The sequence below is a fragment of the Rissa tridactyla genome, chromosome 2, assembly GCF_028500815.1.
Source record: "Rissa tridactyla isolate bRisTri1 chromosome 2, bRisTri1.patW.cur.20221130, whole genome shotgun sequence".
Lineage (NCBI taxonomy): Eukaryota > Metazoa > Chordata > Aves > Charadriiformes > Laridae > Rissa > Rissa tridactyla.
Genome location: NC_071467.1, coordinates 64,991,117 through 65,007,647, shown reverse-complemented (window position 1 = coordinate 65,007,647; position 16,531 = coordinate 64,991,117). Strand labels below are relative to the sequence as shown.

Here is a 16,531-nt window from a genome sequence, read left to right as displayed (position 1 = left end):
TGTATGAATTGTTGCAAGTATTTTTTTTCCTAGTTTGATGTTTTATTAGTAGTACTAAAAATAGGACAGGTTCCAGCCCTTTACTTTTTCTTAGTTTTTTTCCTCTATTTGCATCTGAGCTTTCCATACAAGACTGATGTTGATAGAATCACATTAACGATTTACCCTAAGAAATATTACAGAATAAAACTTTTACATGTCAGTTCTTTCCGACGTGAGACTATTACAACTTGTATGCAAGATCTGCAATTTTTGGTTTTGGTGGGTGGGGTGGGTTTTTTTGGTTGTTTTTTGTTTTTTTAAAGTACACAGTTCAGGAATAGCCACGAGAATGAAAATTTCCAAGATGTCTGAGTAAATACATTGCTTTCATTAGGAAGGCTTGAATAAGAACATGCAGCTACAAATAATTCATGAGAGACTGTCTAGCCCTGTATGAGAGATTTAGCGAGAATAAATTAATCCTACGTGAAATTAAACAAAAAGCAATCATCTCTCTGATGTGAAAATTCCAGTAATATTCAGCAATGTATTACAGGGTACTGCAAGCCATTTTCACTAGCTACTATTTAAAATGTTGTTGTCCTAAAGATTGATGTTTTTCAATTTATAGCCCCAAATATACAGTACCTTTTAATTAACTTAACTCCATTCTTCCCTCCACAGGGAGGCTCTGGGTCCCGACCTGGATCGCGGTCTGGTTCACCAGTTGCTAGGCGCTGAAGCTCTAAGATGCCACCCGAGGATCATGTACTCTGCTTCATAATGTAACTGCCTTAAAATTAATAACAACTGCAACAATTACCTAGATAGATGCAATCCATTACTTAATGCCAATTAGGTTCTGCATGCAGTAGATCATACAAACTTCTATTGGCAATCCCTGACCAACAGTTGAATGAAAGGAACACAAAAAGTAGCTTTACTAGATGTTTTCCTTATTTTATGTGAAGTAACAGGATCTCTGACTTTACTCATTCTTCTTCAGGATGCCCTAACTGTATGCTGGACTTCATTATTTCTCCCAAGCACCTAATTTGAGCTCAAGTCTCCTGGTTTCGTTTTAGTGAACATCAGAATTACAAATAAAGAGCTAATGTCTTGGATACTGAGCACTGCTGTTAATGAATTTCTGAGACACTGCTGTTAAAAAAAAAAAATTCCACCATGTGCAGAAGTTGTAAGGACTGTTTATCCAAACACTTTTTTTTGATTTGGTTTTTTTTTTTTTTTTTTTTTTTTTAATTTTGTTTTAATCTTCCTTCTCTCACTCACAGAATAATTTATTTTCATAACAGGATTAGGCAGTCATGGAAAGGTTTACCAAACATTGGGAGTTCAAGGTATGTGAAGCGTGGGAGGGGGCAGATGTTGTAGAATCAATACGATGCTGAGCAACAGTAATAAGGAAATTCTTTCCATACCATGAATTGCTCATCGCATCCAAACCATTAGAATTAATAGCAGATGAGGGAGAGAAAGAGGATTTCAAATTTGAGTTAGACTAATGTTAAGAAACAAGGGATATTCCCAGAGAAGAAACATCTAAGATCGCACAAGTGACCACTGGACGTCACTGGTGCTTCACACAAACTCTGCTGCAAGAGCATTAACTTTGCAGTACAGCAAACAAGTAAATAAATATATAAACAAATAAGTCTAATTTCTGAAAGAGAGCCCTTCAGTACTGGTATCTCAGATAGTGCTGCACATCTCGCGGTAGAACTTCAAATCTTTCTCTCGGTATTGCAGCAGTGTTCTATTTGATCAGCTCATCTTTTGCCTGAGTAACACCTGGCTGCCTATTAAGGGCAGTGCACCAAAGCAAACTCATAGTAAACTACTGTGAACGTTTAACTGTTGTACTGTAGTTGCCTTATAGAAATAAATTATAGCTGAGTTAGATTTAGATATTAATCTTTTATCAATTACTAAAATGAATGTGTGGCAACGGTATTTCCAACCACACTTAGGGAAAAGGCTCTTCTGAATTGCACTGTTTTATTACTTAAGCTTACATTTCTTCAAGCTGTCATCTAAGCGTCTGATTAATTATTTTATTTTTCTAGTTTTAGGCCTATGCATTGTAGACTACAGTTAATGTGTCCCAGGTTGAAGCTGCATTCCTAATAAGTGCCCAGTAAAAGTTACCTATAAATATGTATCTTAATTGCATTTCACATCTAAATCTATTGTAGGTTTAAATCAGTGTCCATTAATATGAAGCAATGAAAGATGAGAGGATAGAAAATACATAGAGACTAAAGAAAAGAAAACCACCAAAATTATTAAGCATACACACACATACTACATCTTCTATTATCTACATTGGTTGCTATGTGTATTTTTCTATTGTAGCTTCATTCAGATGTATACTCTGCAACGTAATAGTTGATTTAATTTGAGTACGTCTTGTTCTTATAGGAACACAGCTTTTAAAAATATTCATTATTGAAATAAAGTAATCAACTTGAAATGAAACTTGGACCAGTTTTGTCTTTTACAACAGAGAACATTTATATAAAAGTTCTGTGGTTGGTTTTTTGTCCACAATTTACGACTAACGTTCAGATACTAGAAAATGACACTTTGGGATGCAGGACCCACTTGCCTGCACGCAGGCTCCTAGTGACAGTGCCGGTGACTCAGCATGGCCCGCAAGGCTGACAGTATAACACAGGATCTATGGGAGGCCAGTGCCTCTGTGGAGCGGCAGCTAAAGGCCGGGGGATATTGCAAGGCATAAAATGCCAATGTACAGGCCATGAAATCCCACCCCCCACAAACAAGCACGGCACAAAGTATCTTCTTTGAACAGGGTATGTGAAAAGCAAGCCGTTTTTTAAAGCAGCCTTCAAAAATGGGAAAGACTGTTTAAGGTAAAAAAAAAAAAAGACAGAACTTATCCAAAGCTTCTCCCTTGCCTTCATCACTCTGCTTTCCCCTCAGTCATCTTTTCCAGAGGCTGGAAGTGGCTTTTTTGGATTTACTTCCTACAGGAAGAAAAGGTATGGTACTTTAAAGCAGAACTTTAGCAACACAAGTCTCTCAGAAGAGACTAAAACTTAGACTGAAATTTATCCTTTTAATTACTCACTAGTAGTTTTACTGAAAAACAGCAGTTTAAATGGCCATGTGACTTGCAAGCAAATGATTGTCCCTGAAATAAGAACGCACAACCAGTGCTGGGCACGTGTCATTTCTTGTGCTGAAGGAAGGGACATAAACCAAAAGAAATACTTGAGCAGACACAAGCCGAAAGGCCTGAAGCTAGCGTAGGCTTACTACTGCATCCAACCAGAAAGAAGAGAGGCATTCCTACGTGCCGTTCACTTACCCACTGTACAATGTGACTCTTCAAACAGGCCTTAGAACAAGAATTCTTTCTGCCTCCTAAAAAATGCATCTACTTCAGCATTGCTTTTGAAAATACCAACATATTGGTTACAGTGTCTGTATTTGTGCTGAAAATCAGATACGCTGCTTTGAAATTCTCCGACCCAGTCTTACGAAGCAACCTGGGCTATGAAAGCCTCTGTGCCAGGATACTCGAGTGAATTCTCGAAGTTCGAGAGGGACGAGGATTCAGGGAAGCAAATCAAATACCATGATACAAAAAAGTTTTTTAGAAGTCTATTTACTGTAACTGACAGGACTCCAAGTGCTGGAGGAGTAAGCAAACTGAATTCAGGAAAAATGACAGGCGAATCCATAACTCACAGTGCTTATTTAACACTTCCAAGACTTAGAACGCAAGCTCACTGCCTCTAATCGAGACATAGCACTGTGAGAAGTGACCATTTAAAAACGGCATCTCTTTATTTATGAGATCTGCTTTTAGCCCATGCTCACCGAGTATCAAGCACTACCGGCTCTTACTTGCTGGCAAAGCAATCGCAGCTGGAGCAGACCGAGCGCTTTCAAGCGGTCAGGAATCACGTTCCCATTCTGCAGGATGGATTTGCATCTGGACGTGACTAGCTATAAATCACCTTCTGTCAAACTGTATTTGGCAACCTCTGGAAAGCGTCATCCCCCTACGCAGCAAATCAACTCCCAACAAACTTTGCTGTGCGTTTATACAGTGTTCTCTGAAAGAGGAGGGAAAGAGGTTTTGTACATGGTACAGGCAACACAGCCCATTTTCCTGTATTATTACAGATAAACAGGGTGTGATGCCATGGGGCCAGTATGCCTTCAGACAACTGTAAAATACAACATCTTTTTTAAACAACTGAAACACTAATAGGGTGTCTGGAAGGAAAGGCACTGCTGGAACAACTTCACATACATTCTTTACATATAGTATGTATTGAGACACACACTTCTGGTAAATACGGTTTTTAGAATTTCCTAGAACCCAGAATCAAATGCTTAAAAAATACAGGAAACACAATTTGGAAAAAAGTAGTATTATTTAACATGTTTTTGAATTAAATATTCCACATAACAAAAGTGTTATTTTCATGTCACCAACTCTATTACTTATATACATATGCCAAAGAGTTAACAAAAGAATTAAAATATGCCCTATCAAAACCAACAGTGATTTCTTGCTTCAGCAATCCGAAATAACTAGTTTGTATCATAGACAAAGTATAGACAATATTTACAGAAAAGGGCTTTTTGGATCTGAGAGCAATTATTTTTCAGAAGGTAAATTAAAATCCAGCTCTGTATTATAGTACAACAAATCCACCACTGACCTAGAAGTGCTTGTGGCAAACCAAAAAGATGAGCTTCCTGCAACTGGGATTGGTATTTACAAAATATACTGATCAGCCACACAGAGGCTCATATAACTTTAAATATATATATATATATATACATACAAGCACACATATATATATCTATATATATGTAACATATAAATAAAATTCAAAAGAACAAGGTAAAAATAAGAAAAGAGCTTCTGTCTTTGGAATGTCTAAAAGATGACTATGTTTTTACTCCAGTGTTTCTTTGTTATGAATATACTTAACGAGTGGCACCTTTCAAAGCATTACTTAAGTCAACTAGGTAGTTTTGCTGAAACAATGACTTAAACAACAACAAATAGAAGTAACGTATTTCCCAAATTCACAAAGAAAATAATGAGCAATTTACAGATTTGAAATGATAACTGTTTACAGCACTGAGGAACACTGCAGAATATAGGTGACCTAGCGTGCATCTAACTTTCTCACTGCTAACACAAAACTGTATGTTTTCTTCCCAGATTTAGTATATGGCTGTGTTTTCCACAGATGCTGAGATATGTACCTGCTGATCCAATACAGCAAACATAAAAGAAGAGGCTTTCATTGGAACCTCTTCTAGTTTGGATTTTCTTTAAATAATTACTGCTGAGTTTAAAACCTCAGACTTTTAATGAAAAAACTAACAACTAACTGCCTCTGCGGTTGGAATGGAAATGAACATGCTCCCTCTCAAGAGTTTAACTCAAGAAAAGCCGTAAGTTCATGGCATTTTATTTTTTTAACAAATTCTCAAAATGTATTAAAAAAAAAGCTTAAAACAGAAATGCAGCATTCTCCTGTGCCTTGTAAAAAAAAAAACCAAACAAAACTATTTTATACTGCATGCATCTACTCTGTAACATTGTTTCCAACCTCAATTATTTCTTTAAACACATAAAAAAAGAAAGCTGACTGACAGTTTCATAGTTTTCCCACGACGTTACTCTTCACCTCCTTTAAAAATGGGAATCATTCTATTTTAATATAAAGTTCCAGTTTATTTTTCAAATAGATATACTGGCTGTGAATTCGAAGATGAAACTGTATACAGTATTACCTGAGTTCATTGATTCACAGACAACTTAGCACAGATTAAATGATGTTTTCCCAATATCCTTCTACAAGCTTAAAAAAAAGAATGATTCTTTCAGGTAACTTTTGTAAATAATTAAAAAAACCTATAATATATTATTCTATTGTTAATATTTTCAATACTTGAAGCTTTAACTGTAAAATCCATCTTTTACTTTTCTGAAAACTTGTTTAGAGAATTTCGAGTCCCAGAAACATTTTTAAGCTTTCAAGTTTCAAGGTGTCATCGAAAAACATTGCCTATACTTTGCCATTCATTTGAAGATTCTTGTACCACTTCTTCTAAATTCAGAGCACGACTAATATCTTCCCCTTCTTGTTCTTGATGACTAGCAGGCTCTTGTACAGGACCTACCAAAGTACAAGAGAAAAAGACAAGTGAGTGATTTCACGTATAGTGTAAGAAAAACGCAAATATAGCGCTTGGGAAGAAAAGAATCATGCTGGGCAAGGTATTACACAGCCACTTCAGATTCTATAAATTCATTAGACAGTCTTTGAAAAGTTTAAAAAAACTAGTAAAATTGTTTTCCTGTAATAGCTTGTGAACTTTGTACTTCTGTACTACAGAGCTCCACGTAAAAAAGAAGGGACCATAAGCAGTAACCAATCTCTGTTTCAACCGGCTTTATGGGTTGCATGTGGAACTACAGCCCACCAACTCTGGTCTTTGGCTATTAGTGCTTAATTCCTCAATAACTTAAGGGCAGTGTTTTGTGCTTTCCTAGTAAAGCATGTAGCTTTCTGCACTCACACCTACTATCGTTTAAACTACGTACCAGCGTAACCATGAGCCCGTTTCATATGCAGCTTCATATTGCTTTTCTGTGTAAATCCCATTGCACAGTAGTCACATTTATAAGGCCTCTCTCCTGTGTGCTTTTTCATGTGGACTTGAAGAGCACTCTTCTGGTTAAAAGCCTTTTCACATAGTGTACACTGAAATGGCCGTTCCCCTTATAAGAGAAAAATGTATTTAGTAATTTCTCATTTCAGCATAAAAATACAGTTCAGAATTCAGTAAAATCATCAAAATGACCTAGAAATTAGACAGACGATCATCGTCCTTGAGACTTTCTCAAAAACAGCGCTACGGCTCCGTATCATCAGTAAAAACATCCCAAATTAAACGTCAGAATATTTACATAAATCCTAAGCCACTGATACTGTTATCTTTCCTATCCAATATTTTATCTAAGTGCGTTATTTAACAGAGATGTACAAAATCAGTTTACCAGTTTGACTTTTCTGTACTCAAGGGAACCATCACCATTTTACATTTACAAATAGTGTAGATAAAGCAACATTCTAGAATTAACACAGCTGATGTCTGTAAGAAACTTGGAAGTCAAACGTGTTAAAAACAAAGCTCTGATAATTCTACATGGGACCTGCGGCCTCCTACGCCAATAACTACTAGTGATTCCCACATCTTACCAAAGCAGGCATATTCTTCCAAATCCGCCAGAATACTACTAAATTCTAAACATAAACCCAAGAACATTACAAAAGTATTTAAAATATTTAAAATACCTACACTTTGCAAAAACAGACCTTTGCTTCAACACTCAACCCTACAGCCTCTGACATCAACACAAGACACAATGCTGTATGTCATTAAGGAATTCTAAAAGTACTTTCTGAACTAACAAATATGATTTGCTATTAGTTAGCACAATAAAGCACAAGTGGGAATATGAATACTTTTCCACAGTTTTCATTAAAGGAACAATTTCTCTCTTTCTTCATGATCTGTATGTTAGCGTCCGCACATGCATTGTAGGTTCCCTACTAGACCCATTGTAGCTTCTATGCTAAATCCAACTTCTCAGACAATCAATAAAAGGTCCTTTAAAGTACAGAAGTGTTCTTTCTACTTTTGTTAACAATTATTTCACTAGTTTGAAGTGAATCTAGGTTTCCTCAGATACTTTTGACTTTTGGGGTTTTTTATTCTGTTAAGATGAACAGCCTTTTTAGTGTTATGTAATGGATTACCACATGGCTTTTTGGTAGAACTGGAAGCATCTGCTTCCCTCTAATTTCAACAACGTTTTTCCAAACTGCTCTTCACTGATAAATCTGAATGTACAGGATATTTAGAGATATACAGAGAAATAACGTGTTTTCCTTCTGGCCACTGATTCAGTAGGTATTACCCATTGGAAATTATTAAAAATGCTTAATCGAGGTAAAAATCACAAACACTTTCTCACAGACGAGGATCATACCTTTAGGAAAGCAAATCAGTTTAGACTTACATTAGCAACAGAAACTGATATTGAGGAACGAGAATGCTCTGGCTGACTCCGCTGGAACAGAGCTATCCTGTTTTGGGAGTCGTCTTTTGCTATGGCACATCCAGTCAAATTCCTTGGTCCCCTCCAGCTCAGTGGCAATACAGGTAACTTTCCCCTGTCCTTTTTAACTCTAGCAGCCATGACAGCTCTTTAGTAGCAGTAGTATGAAAAAGAGAGACATTGTTTCGGAGAACTGACTCCTGTATTTAGAAATCGTGTTCTTAAGATAGAGGTGGTGAAGGGTAAGCAGCTCGGCTATCCTATGTACAACTTTCAACTTGTAGCAGAGCAGAAGCTGTAACCTGAAAAGCACTTTTATCACAGAAAACGTGTGCTCCCTTGGAGAAGTCAGTGTAGTCTTTTTATGGAGTAACAGTTGAAACAATAATTACACAGAAAAGAACACAACAAATTAAAAGTACTAGCATTAAACACAGATGAACTGAGTAAGTAATTGAATGACAATGAAGCATTGTACACTGACAAACTTTTAGATACACGCTCATGCATTCACATTACCATTGCAGTACTGCCAGACCCAAAACACAGAGACGCTCAGTCGCACCAGTAAGAATGATGTTCCGGCTTTAAACAAAACATCTCAGTTTGAGATTTCAAGTGCTGTTTCTCATTTTAACTTCTAAATTCTTTGGGTTAGATAGACATTTATTTGTTTTTTTTTAAGCTTAAGTTGATATTCGAATACAGTTACCTCAAACCATGAGCAAGAACTCCAAATATAAAACCCACATATATTAACGAGGAAATCTTGTGAGGTAAAAATAATTTCTGGGGTTACCTGTGTGAATGCGACTATGTCTCTCCAGTTGACTTGGTTTAGCAAAAGCTTTTTCACAAGTATCACACTTAAACACTCTGGGCTTCTGGGAACTCAGTGAAGGTCCAGCCTGATGGGTTTGCATGTGCTCCTAAGCCAGTATAGAAAAAAAAAATACATCTGAGACTATTAAAAAAAAAAACCCAAAAAACAAAACCAAAACTTATTTAAGGTAGAAATATATTCACACTTCGAAGACAAAAGCAGAGGATCTTAGTCACCGGTAGACAAGCCAGAAAAAGATGGATGCCTGCATTTTATTTTTCTTTTAGATGAGAGGGGTTTTTTTGTATATCAACTCTTTGTAAGGCTGATACATCAGCATCTTTACATTCCTGAAAACCTCTATCAATAACTGCAGGCACTGCCTTTTTTTGCATACATTAGTCCCTTTGATAATTATGTGAAGCAAAATAGAGAAAAAAAAGGCAAATCCAGAGCTCTTGAAAAGTTTTGTTCACTTACAAACATGGATTTTGGACAACTGTATATTTAAATTAATTTTGGATTTTTTTCCCCTCCCCTCTACAGCCTCCATCTCTCCCCCTTGCCCGACACACAGGTATTCCTACTCAGCACCTGAATAAGTATCATTTTAAAACTGCGCACGCCTTAGAGGGGACTATCACAACATACACACAGCCATACAATGCCAGTGTGCAAATAGAACCATTTCACAATGAACTCTTAAAAAAAAAAATAATCACTAAGGTCCTTACGGGTATGAGAGTATGACAGGTTTTATCTTTATGAAGAAACATTAATAACAGTTCTAACTTCAGTGTCTTTAATTTGCTGATGCAGGGCCCAGAAGTTCTGCAAATTTAAAGGAGTACCTTATGTTATCTATTAACTTTTTCATTTCAATCTATTTATTAATACCAAGATACTATTGAGATTACAAACATTTAATTTAAAAATCTAATCAAGAACTGTATGTGAAACAGTACTGTCAGTATCTTTCTACTTTCTACCATGTGCGTGGATATTCTTTTCTAGCCTATTCATTACAGGCTAAAGACTATTAATTAGTTTGTACTACACCTAAACAATAAGCTTTCTTAACATCTGTGAAGTCCTATTCCTCACTCATGAACTGAAGCAAATTGTGTCTGCAGAATTTGTTTTCACTGGAAAAATCAGCACAAGAAGACAGTTACAAGGAAGAATATTATCATCATAGTAATTATAATAATATAGTATTATAGGGAAATAATAAAACGTCTTCTCAGAAAATCACAGGAGATTCAAAAAGCACAGCTTATTTAAGAGATGAAGAAAATATCTTGCTTTTATCTTGTTCATTACCTCCTGAAGCACTGAAAGGGTGGAAGCAGGCTATGACCTACTCTAGAAAGTTATCTGAAACTAGTTGCTTTTCTCTGTCTGACACAAAAAACCCCAACCCAAAACAAGAAAAACCCCAAACACAAAACCCCAACAACCCCCCCACCCGTTTCCTACTTGAAAGCAAACAGGAGAGCATCCAGATAGCCGCCATAAAATTTTCTATCACCTTTCTCTGAAGAAACAGTTTGTGATGCAATTCTGTTCCACTGATCTGCCAATAATCCCTTATACTTTTCCTGTAAGATATACGCTTTTGAAAATAGTTCATGGGAAAACAATGCTCTGAAGTGCAAGCACTTCTTTATAGACATACTTAGTATTTCCTTGATTGTTCGTATGATGTTTTACAAGTTTATTTGTGTAATTTTTGCATTTTTCAGATAGGAAATATCTTGGGGTCCCAAATGAGCACTATCGAATGAGAAAATAAGAATAGGAAACCTTCTTTGAGGGGGCCCTTTACCCGCCGGCTCATGCATTGGTATGCAACTCTTCTGCCCCACCTATCTTGAAATATTAATTGTAACCACCTCTGAAAGTATGGCCATGAAAAGCTTGTTTCATTTCATCGTTTTAATAAGATCACAACCTCATTCTATATTCATCTTAGAATAATGTCCGTGCTTTATTTACTATCTACAGTCAGCTTGCAGGTATTTCCACCATCTAATGATTTAGAGTTGGACAGTTTAGTCATTGCCCATTTCTTGAGATTGTCCTCTCTGAAGTTGTAAAATCAGGACAGTCACTAAAATCAGAAGAGAAACTGAAGACTGCAAGTTTTTGACCCTGCAGTTGTGTTCATGTGTATGTACATAACTTATAAAAAAAACTTTTCTTGTGGAGAACTGTGGAACTGCTGGTACTGATGCCTTTGGAAAAACAAGTACAGTTAAATACCACCATCTAGACACTGGTACTGGGATCTCCTACGATGTTTCCGGAAAGCCCGAAGTTCAGCAGTGCTCTTAATATTTTTGGTGATCTCCAGAATACCATCAGTACAAAATGAAGGCCCTGAGTAAGAATCATTGAATACTGAACCCGTCCCCAAAACTTTAAGCCCAAAGTCGTGATTTCATTTATTTTTGTTGAACTTCCTGTTAAAGGATGCTCAGAGCTGATACTCTGGAACACCTTAATGAAGAAATGAGTTTTAAGAAAAGGCTTAGTTTCTTTTAGGACACGATGGCCAGGCAGTAAATGGAATCAGTTTTTTGCCTAAAGCACCTTCTCTTCCTCCTCACTAAACTTGAAAAATGATGATTTGGAGATTCATTTTTTACTTTCATCATCAGAAATCATGGATTGGGTTTGTACAGGATAGAGAGAAAGCTTTCCTGAAATAAGACTTGTCAGCTTTCATAGCCACCGGTTGAACTGATAAAGATCAAACCCTTATGCTGGTTGAAAGAGAGCAACAGTGCTTCCACAGGATCAGCTGTATCAAACTGCAAACTTTATTTTTGATGAAGTGTTCCAAAACTTAGCTGGTTGCGCTGGTTTGCGTATGTCTATATGGGAAAAGAAACTGTTGAAAACTTCCTCATCACTCTCGAAGGTTTAATTACAAAAACAACGTAACATCAGCCAGTTCCAAGAAAATAAATTAAAGGGAAGCTGATATCTGGGGGTTTTGCTATCATTATTTACAGGTAAACAATTATCAATACTGTATTTAAAGTTTTTTTTCTGGAAAATTTCTTCCAAACCAGAGGTTAACAGTTTCACACCACCTCATTTTGTGACAGTTTCCCCAAGGACCAATACTCTGGCTGACCCACATGGTCACTCCAATGGGGTGAACTTCACAAACGTGGTATATTTCCTTAAACTATGATACTAAAATGAAAGAAAAAAATCTATTTAAAAGCTCTTCTTAGAGCTACCTAATATAAAGACATTGCCTTTGTCTCCAGAAATTTCCTGCTATGAATTCCAGGAAGCTGTCAAAATTCTGGGCAAGTTACAATACATGTTTGCTCTTTTCTTGAAGCGCTTCTTCAAATCACTGCCTTTTGGTATCTCTCAAAGATAGGATACTGGCCTGGACAGATCGTTCGTCTACTACAGCCCAGTATTCTTAACACGAACATTCTATAATCTAATTAAAACTTAAAAACAAAATCAGGTTGCTCATAATCTAGAGAAAACTACATAAAAAATATCACTAGACAACAACAATGTAAAAATATTTTAAAACAAATGCTTCCTCTGAAGATATCACTTGTACTCACAAGACAGAGCATCTAAAAATCAGATGCAAAGAGTAGAGGGCAAGGCAGAAAGCTTCCTATGATTCCTAAAGCGTATCTGGAAATCAGGATTAGCAGTGATGACATACACAAGCAAATAAAGCAAGTGAAATCTTTTTCTGGCACCATTATGTCCATGACAGACATTCACGTTTTTTATTCTGTAGTCAATACATGCATTAAAATCCTCTCCATGCTCCAGGAAAGAGTTCTCTATCTGTGTATACATTATCATTTAGACTCCCCCTCTCAGATGCACACCTCTCACACTGTAAAAGGAAAGGAAAGGTAAAGGGATAATAGGTACCTTTTATTAATAATCACAAAAAGTCCAAAACAAAAGAATGAGTTAACAGAACAATCAACTGTTATTACCAAATACCTTGAGATGCGTTGCCCGCTTAAAGGCTTTATTGCAGACATGGCAAACATGTATTCTTTCTTTGCCATGAACCTCTTTACTGTGGTGCATCAACATGGTGGCGGAAGAAAAGGTTTGACTACACTCAAAACACTGGTGCACGCGACCTTCTTTTTCTGCTTGACTGCTTTTAGTCACATTAGGAGAAACCTCTGTCACCTGTAACAATATACAAAAACACTGTCAAATAATTTCATAGGCACATCCACAACAGTGATTTATTTTTCAAAATCTACCTCAACATGACCGATTTTTGGAGAGTACTTGCAAGCAACTTAACACCACAAAGGTAGCGAGTTGTCTGTAAACATGAACCTGTATTTCATTGCTCTTAAGAATGACACATATGTGTATTTTAAGAAAACAGAAAGATTACAATAACTATGATCAAATTAATTTATGCACTATGCTCAGGTTTTATCTTCCTGAGCATCTCACATGATTCTCACCAAACAAAATTAAAAGTCAAAAACATTTCAGACAAAAAAGAAAGCATCTCTGATTTTACAGAGAAGAATATTTTCCATTTATTTAATTTCTTCATCAGGGACTCTATTTTTGTAAGAAAGTAAAGCTCCGAGCTACCAATAAAGTTTCAGAAATGCTGAAACACAAAGAAATGTTGATAGGATTTGGATGAAGTTTTGCTGCTTTTTTTTTTTTTTTAAAAATCAATGAGGATGTTTGGAAAAACTTTGCTTTCTTCAAATAAAGTAACACAAAACTCTTCAACTTTATAGATACAAAAGAATCTTCAATACCACAGATTATAGAAAGAAATCAATGAAGATGAACAAAAGGAAGCAGAACTAAGTGAATTATTCAGGATGAACTAAATTTGAAAAAATACAAAACATAGTAAAATATTATCTATACTAGAAAGCAAAGATACAGTATAAAACATATGGAAAGGAATGATAAAAAGAAATTGTGCATGTGTGTATCTGACTAGTTGGAACCTCTTGGGAAAAGGCTGAAATCTTGAAAGGTCAATCAACGTAGTCATCACGATTAAACACACATTTCACAGAATGACAGAAAACTAGTTTACGTTAGTGTTACATTTTTACAGTTACAGTAGTGCTACTCAGACACCGACACCCTTTACAGATGACATTATTCTAAGCCTTATGAAATAACACCCTGATTTATGAAAGCATATATAGAGTGATAAGACAAAAAAATCCAGTTTCAAATTCTAAAGAGTAGAGAAAATATGTTCATGTTGAATTTTAGAACATCGATCTTAACAGCGTATTTGAACATTAAAATTGGTTAGAACTCACAAACATAAATGTAGGCAAATGTAAAAATTATATGCTTAAGAGGTTAATAGAATCATAGAATAATTCAAGTTGCAACGGATGCCTTGAGATTGCCTACTCCAATATCCCTAGAGCATGCTCAGGTATCCACCTAAATCAGATGCTCAATTCCTTCATCATCTTTGTAGCCCTTCACTGCACTCACTCCTGTATACCCATGTCTCTCTTGTACTGGGGTGCCCAGGACAGGACACAGCCCGCCAGATGATGTATTCTCACTGGTACTGAGAAGAGGGGGAAGATGAACCCTCTTCATCTGCTGGCAACACTTCTCTTGATGCATCCTAGGATGTTGTTGGCCGCCTTTACGGCAAGCGTGTACTAGTGCAACAGGTTATTATTCACCAGGGAAAGGGCATTTTTCACCTCCCTTTCTTGAACTTCGTGAGATTCATGTTGACCCTGTTCTCTAGCCTGTTGAGGTCCCTCTGAATGACAGCACATCCATTCAGTCTGTCAACCACTCCTTCCAGTTTTCTATCACCTATAAACCTGCTGAACACGTACTCTTTCCTACCATGCACATCACTAATGAAGAACATTAACAAACAGTACTGGCCTCAGTATTTGAACGCAGGGGACCACCACTAATGACTGGCCTTGGGATGGACTTTGTTCCACAGATCACAACGCTTTCAAGACCAGCAGTTCAGCCAATTTTCAATCCACCTCACTGTTCCATTTAGCTAGCCCATACTTCATCAGCTTGCCTACGAGGAGGTTATGGGAGACAACATCAAATGCCTTACTAAAGTCAAGACAAACCACATCCACTGCTCTCCTCATTCACCAAGCCAGTGATTTCATCGTGGAAGGCTCTCAGGTCAGTCCCTGCTATCACCTTCTTGCCCCTAATGTTTGGTAACACTCTCCAGGATTAATTTCTCTGTCACCTTTCCAGGGATTGAGGTACCTCAAACCAGCACAAGGTGACTGACCTGTACTTCCCCAGATCTTCCAACCTGCCCTTCTTGAAGGCAGGAGTACCTTTTGCTTTTTCCCCTCCTCAGGAAACTCTCCTGATCACAAAGACCTTTCAAAGATAATTGACAGTGGTCTCATGGTAACATCAGCAAGCTACCTGAGCACTCCCGAGTGTACCCCATCACCAATGAATTTGTGTATGATTCTCCTCTACTGAGCATAAGTATTCATTGCTCCACCCTTTCCCACTGATCTCGGTGATCCAGGATTGCAGGAGACAAATCTTACCAGTAAAAATGAAGCAAAAGGGACACTCAGTACCTCAGCCTTTTCCGAATCTTCTGTCACCAGGTCCTCTGCCCCATTCAGTAGCAGGCCAACACTCATCTTCCTTTTGATGCTGATATACCTGTAAAAGTCCTTCTTGTTACGCTTTGCCTGATTCAGCTCCAGGTGGGCTTTGGATTTCCTAACCTCATCCCTGTCTCCTTGAATGGCGTCTCTGTACTCCTTCAAGGTCAGCTGATCCTGCTTCCACTTGTATGTGCTTCTTTTTTTGTGTCTGAGTTTTATCAGGAGCTCCTTGTTCCTCCCATGCTGGCCTCCTGTCGCTTTTGTTTGACTTCCTACACATCAGGACTGACCATTCTTGAGCTTTGAGGACAACATTTTAAATCAACCAGCTCTCCTAGTCCTCCCCTCTCTCCAGGTATGCTTACCATATGATTATTCCAAGCAGATCTGTAAACAGACCAGAGTCTGCTGTCTTGATGCCCAGGATTGTGATCCCACTATTTACCTTATTGTCTTCCCTCAGGATCCTGAACTCCACAATCTCACGGTCACTGCCCGACCTTCACATTCCCGACCAGTTCTTCCTTCTTTCCAGTTATCAGGTCATGAAGAACACTTCCACTTGCTGGCTTCTCAGTTGCCTATATCAGCAAGTTATTATCAATGTATTCCAGAAAGTTTCCCAGGTTCCTTGTGCCCTGCTTGTTGCCCTGCTAGCTGCCTCGCTAGCAGATCTTAGGCACATTGAAGTAACCCATGTGGACCAGAGACTGCAAATCAGATTTGTTTAGGTTGGAAAGGACCTCTTGAGATCATCTAGGCCAACTCCTCTACTCAAGAAGGGCAGGTTGCCCAAGACCAAGATGAAAGCCTCATCCTCCATTTCTTCCTGATCAGGCGATCTGTAGCAGACTGCTGGTATTCACGACAGTGTCACCCACGCTGGTCTGCTTGCCAATCCTTACCTAGAAGGTCTCAGCTGGCTCATCATCG

The 16,531-nt window shown here is 37.5% G+C and overlaps 2 protein-coding genes across 14 annotated transcripts in view; one reads left to right on the top strand and one right to left on the bottom strand.

Annotated features, from left to right (window-relative positions):
* Window positions 1-2,654, top strand: part of MBP (myelin basic protein) — a 121,788-nt gene extending 119,134 nt beyond the window's left edge. For 6 of the 8 annotated variants that reach the window (XM_054191049.1, XM_054191045.1, XM_054191046.1 and 3 more), the window contains one exon: window positions 667-2,632. In XM_054191049.1, coding sequence (XP_054047024.1) covers window positions 667-723 — 57 coding nt within the window. In that variant the 3' untranslated portion in view covers window positions 724-2,632. Of the gene's footprint in view, window positions 1-666 lie in introns of all 8 variants that reach the window. The other 2 variants (XM_054191051.1, XM_054191044.1) reach the window with 2 other exon arrangements.
* A 474-nt stretch (window positions 2,655-3,128) lies between these two features.
* The window catches only part of ZNF236 (zinc finger protein 236), an 81,367-nt gene continuing 67,964 nt past the window's right edge, over window positions 3,129-16,531 (bottom strand). For all 6 annotated transcript variants that reach the window (XM_054190460.1, XM_054190459.1, XM_054190458.1 and 3 more), the window contains 4 exons: window positions 12,957-13,154; window positions 8,931-9,060; window positions 6,611-6,787; window positions 3,129-6,182 (listed from right to left, as the gene is read on the bottom strand). In XM_054190460.1, coding sequence (XP_054046435.1) covers window positions 6,055-6,182; window positions 6,611-6,787; window positions 8,931-9,060; window positions 12,957-13,154 — 633 coding nt within the window. In that variant the 3' untranslated portion in view covers window positions 3,129-6,054. The remainder of the gene's footprint in view (window positions 6,183-6,610; window positions 6,788-8,930; window positions 9,061-12,956; window positions 13,155-16,531) is intronic.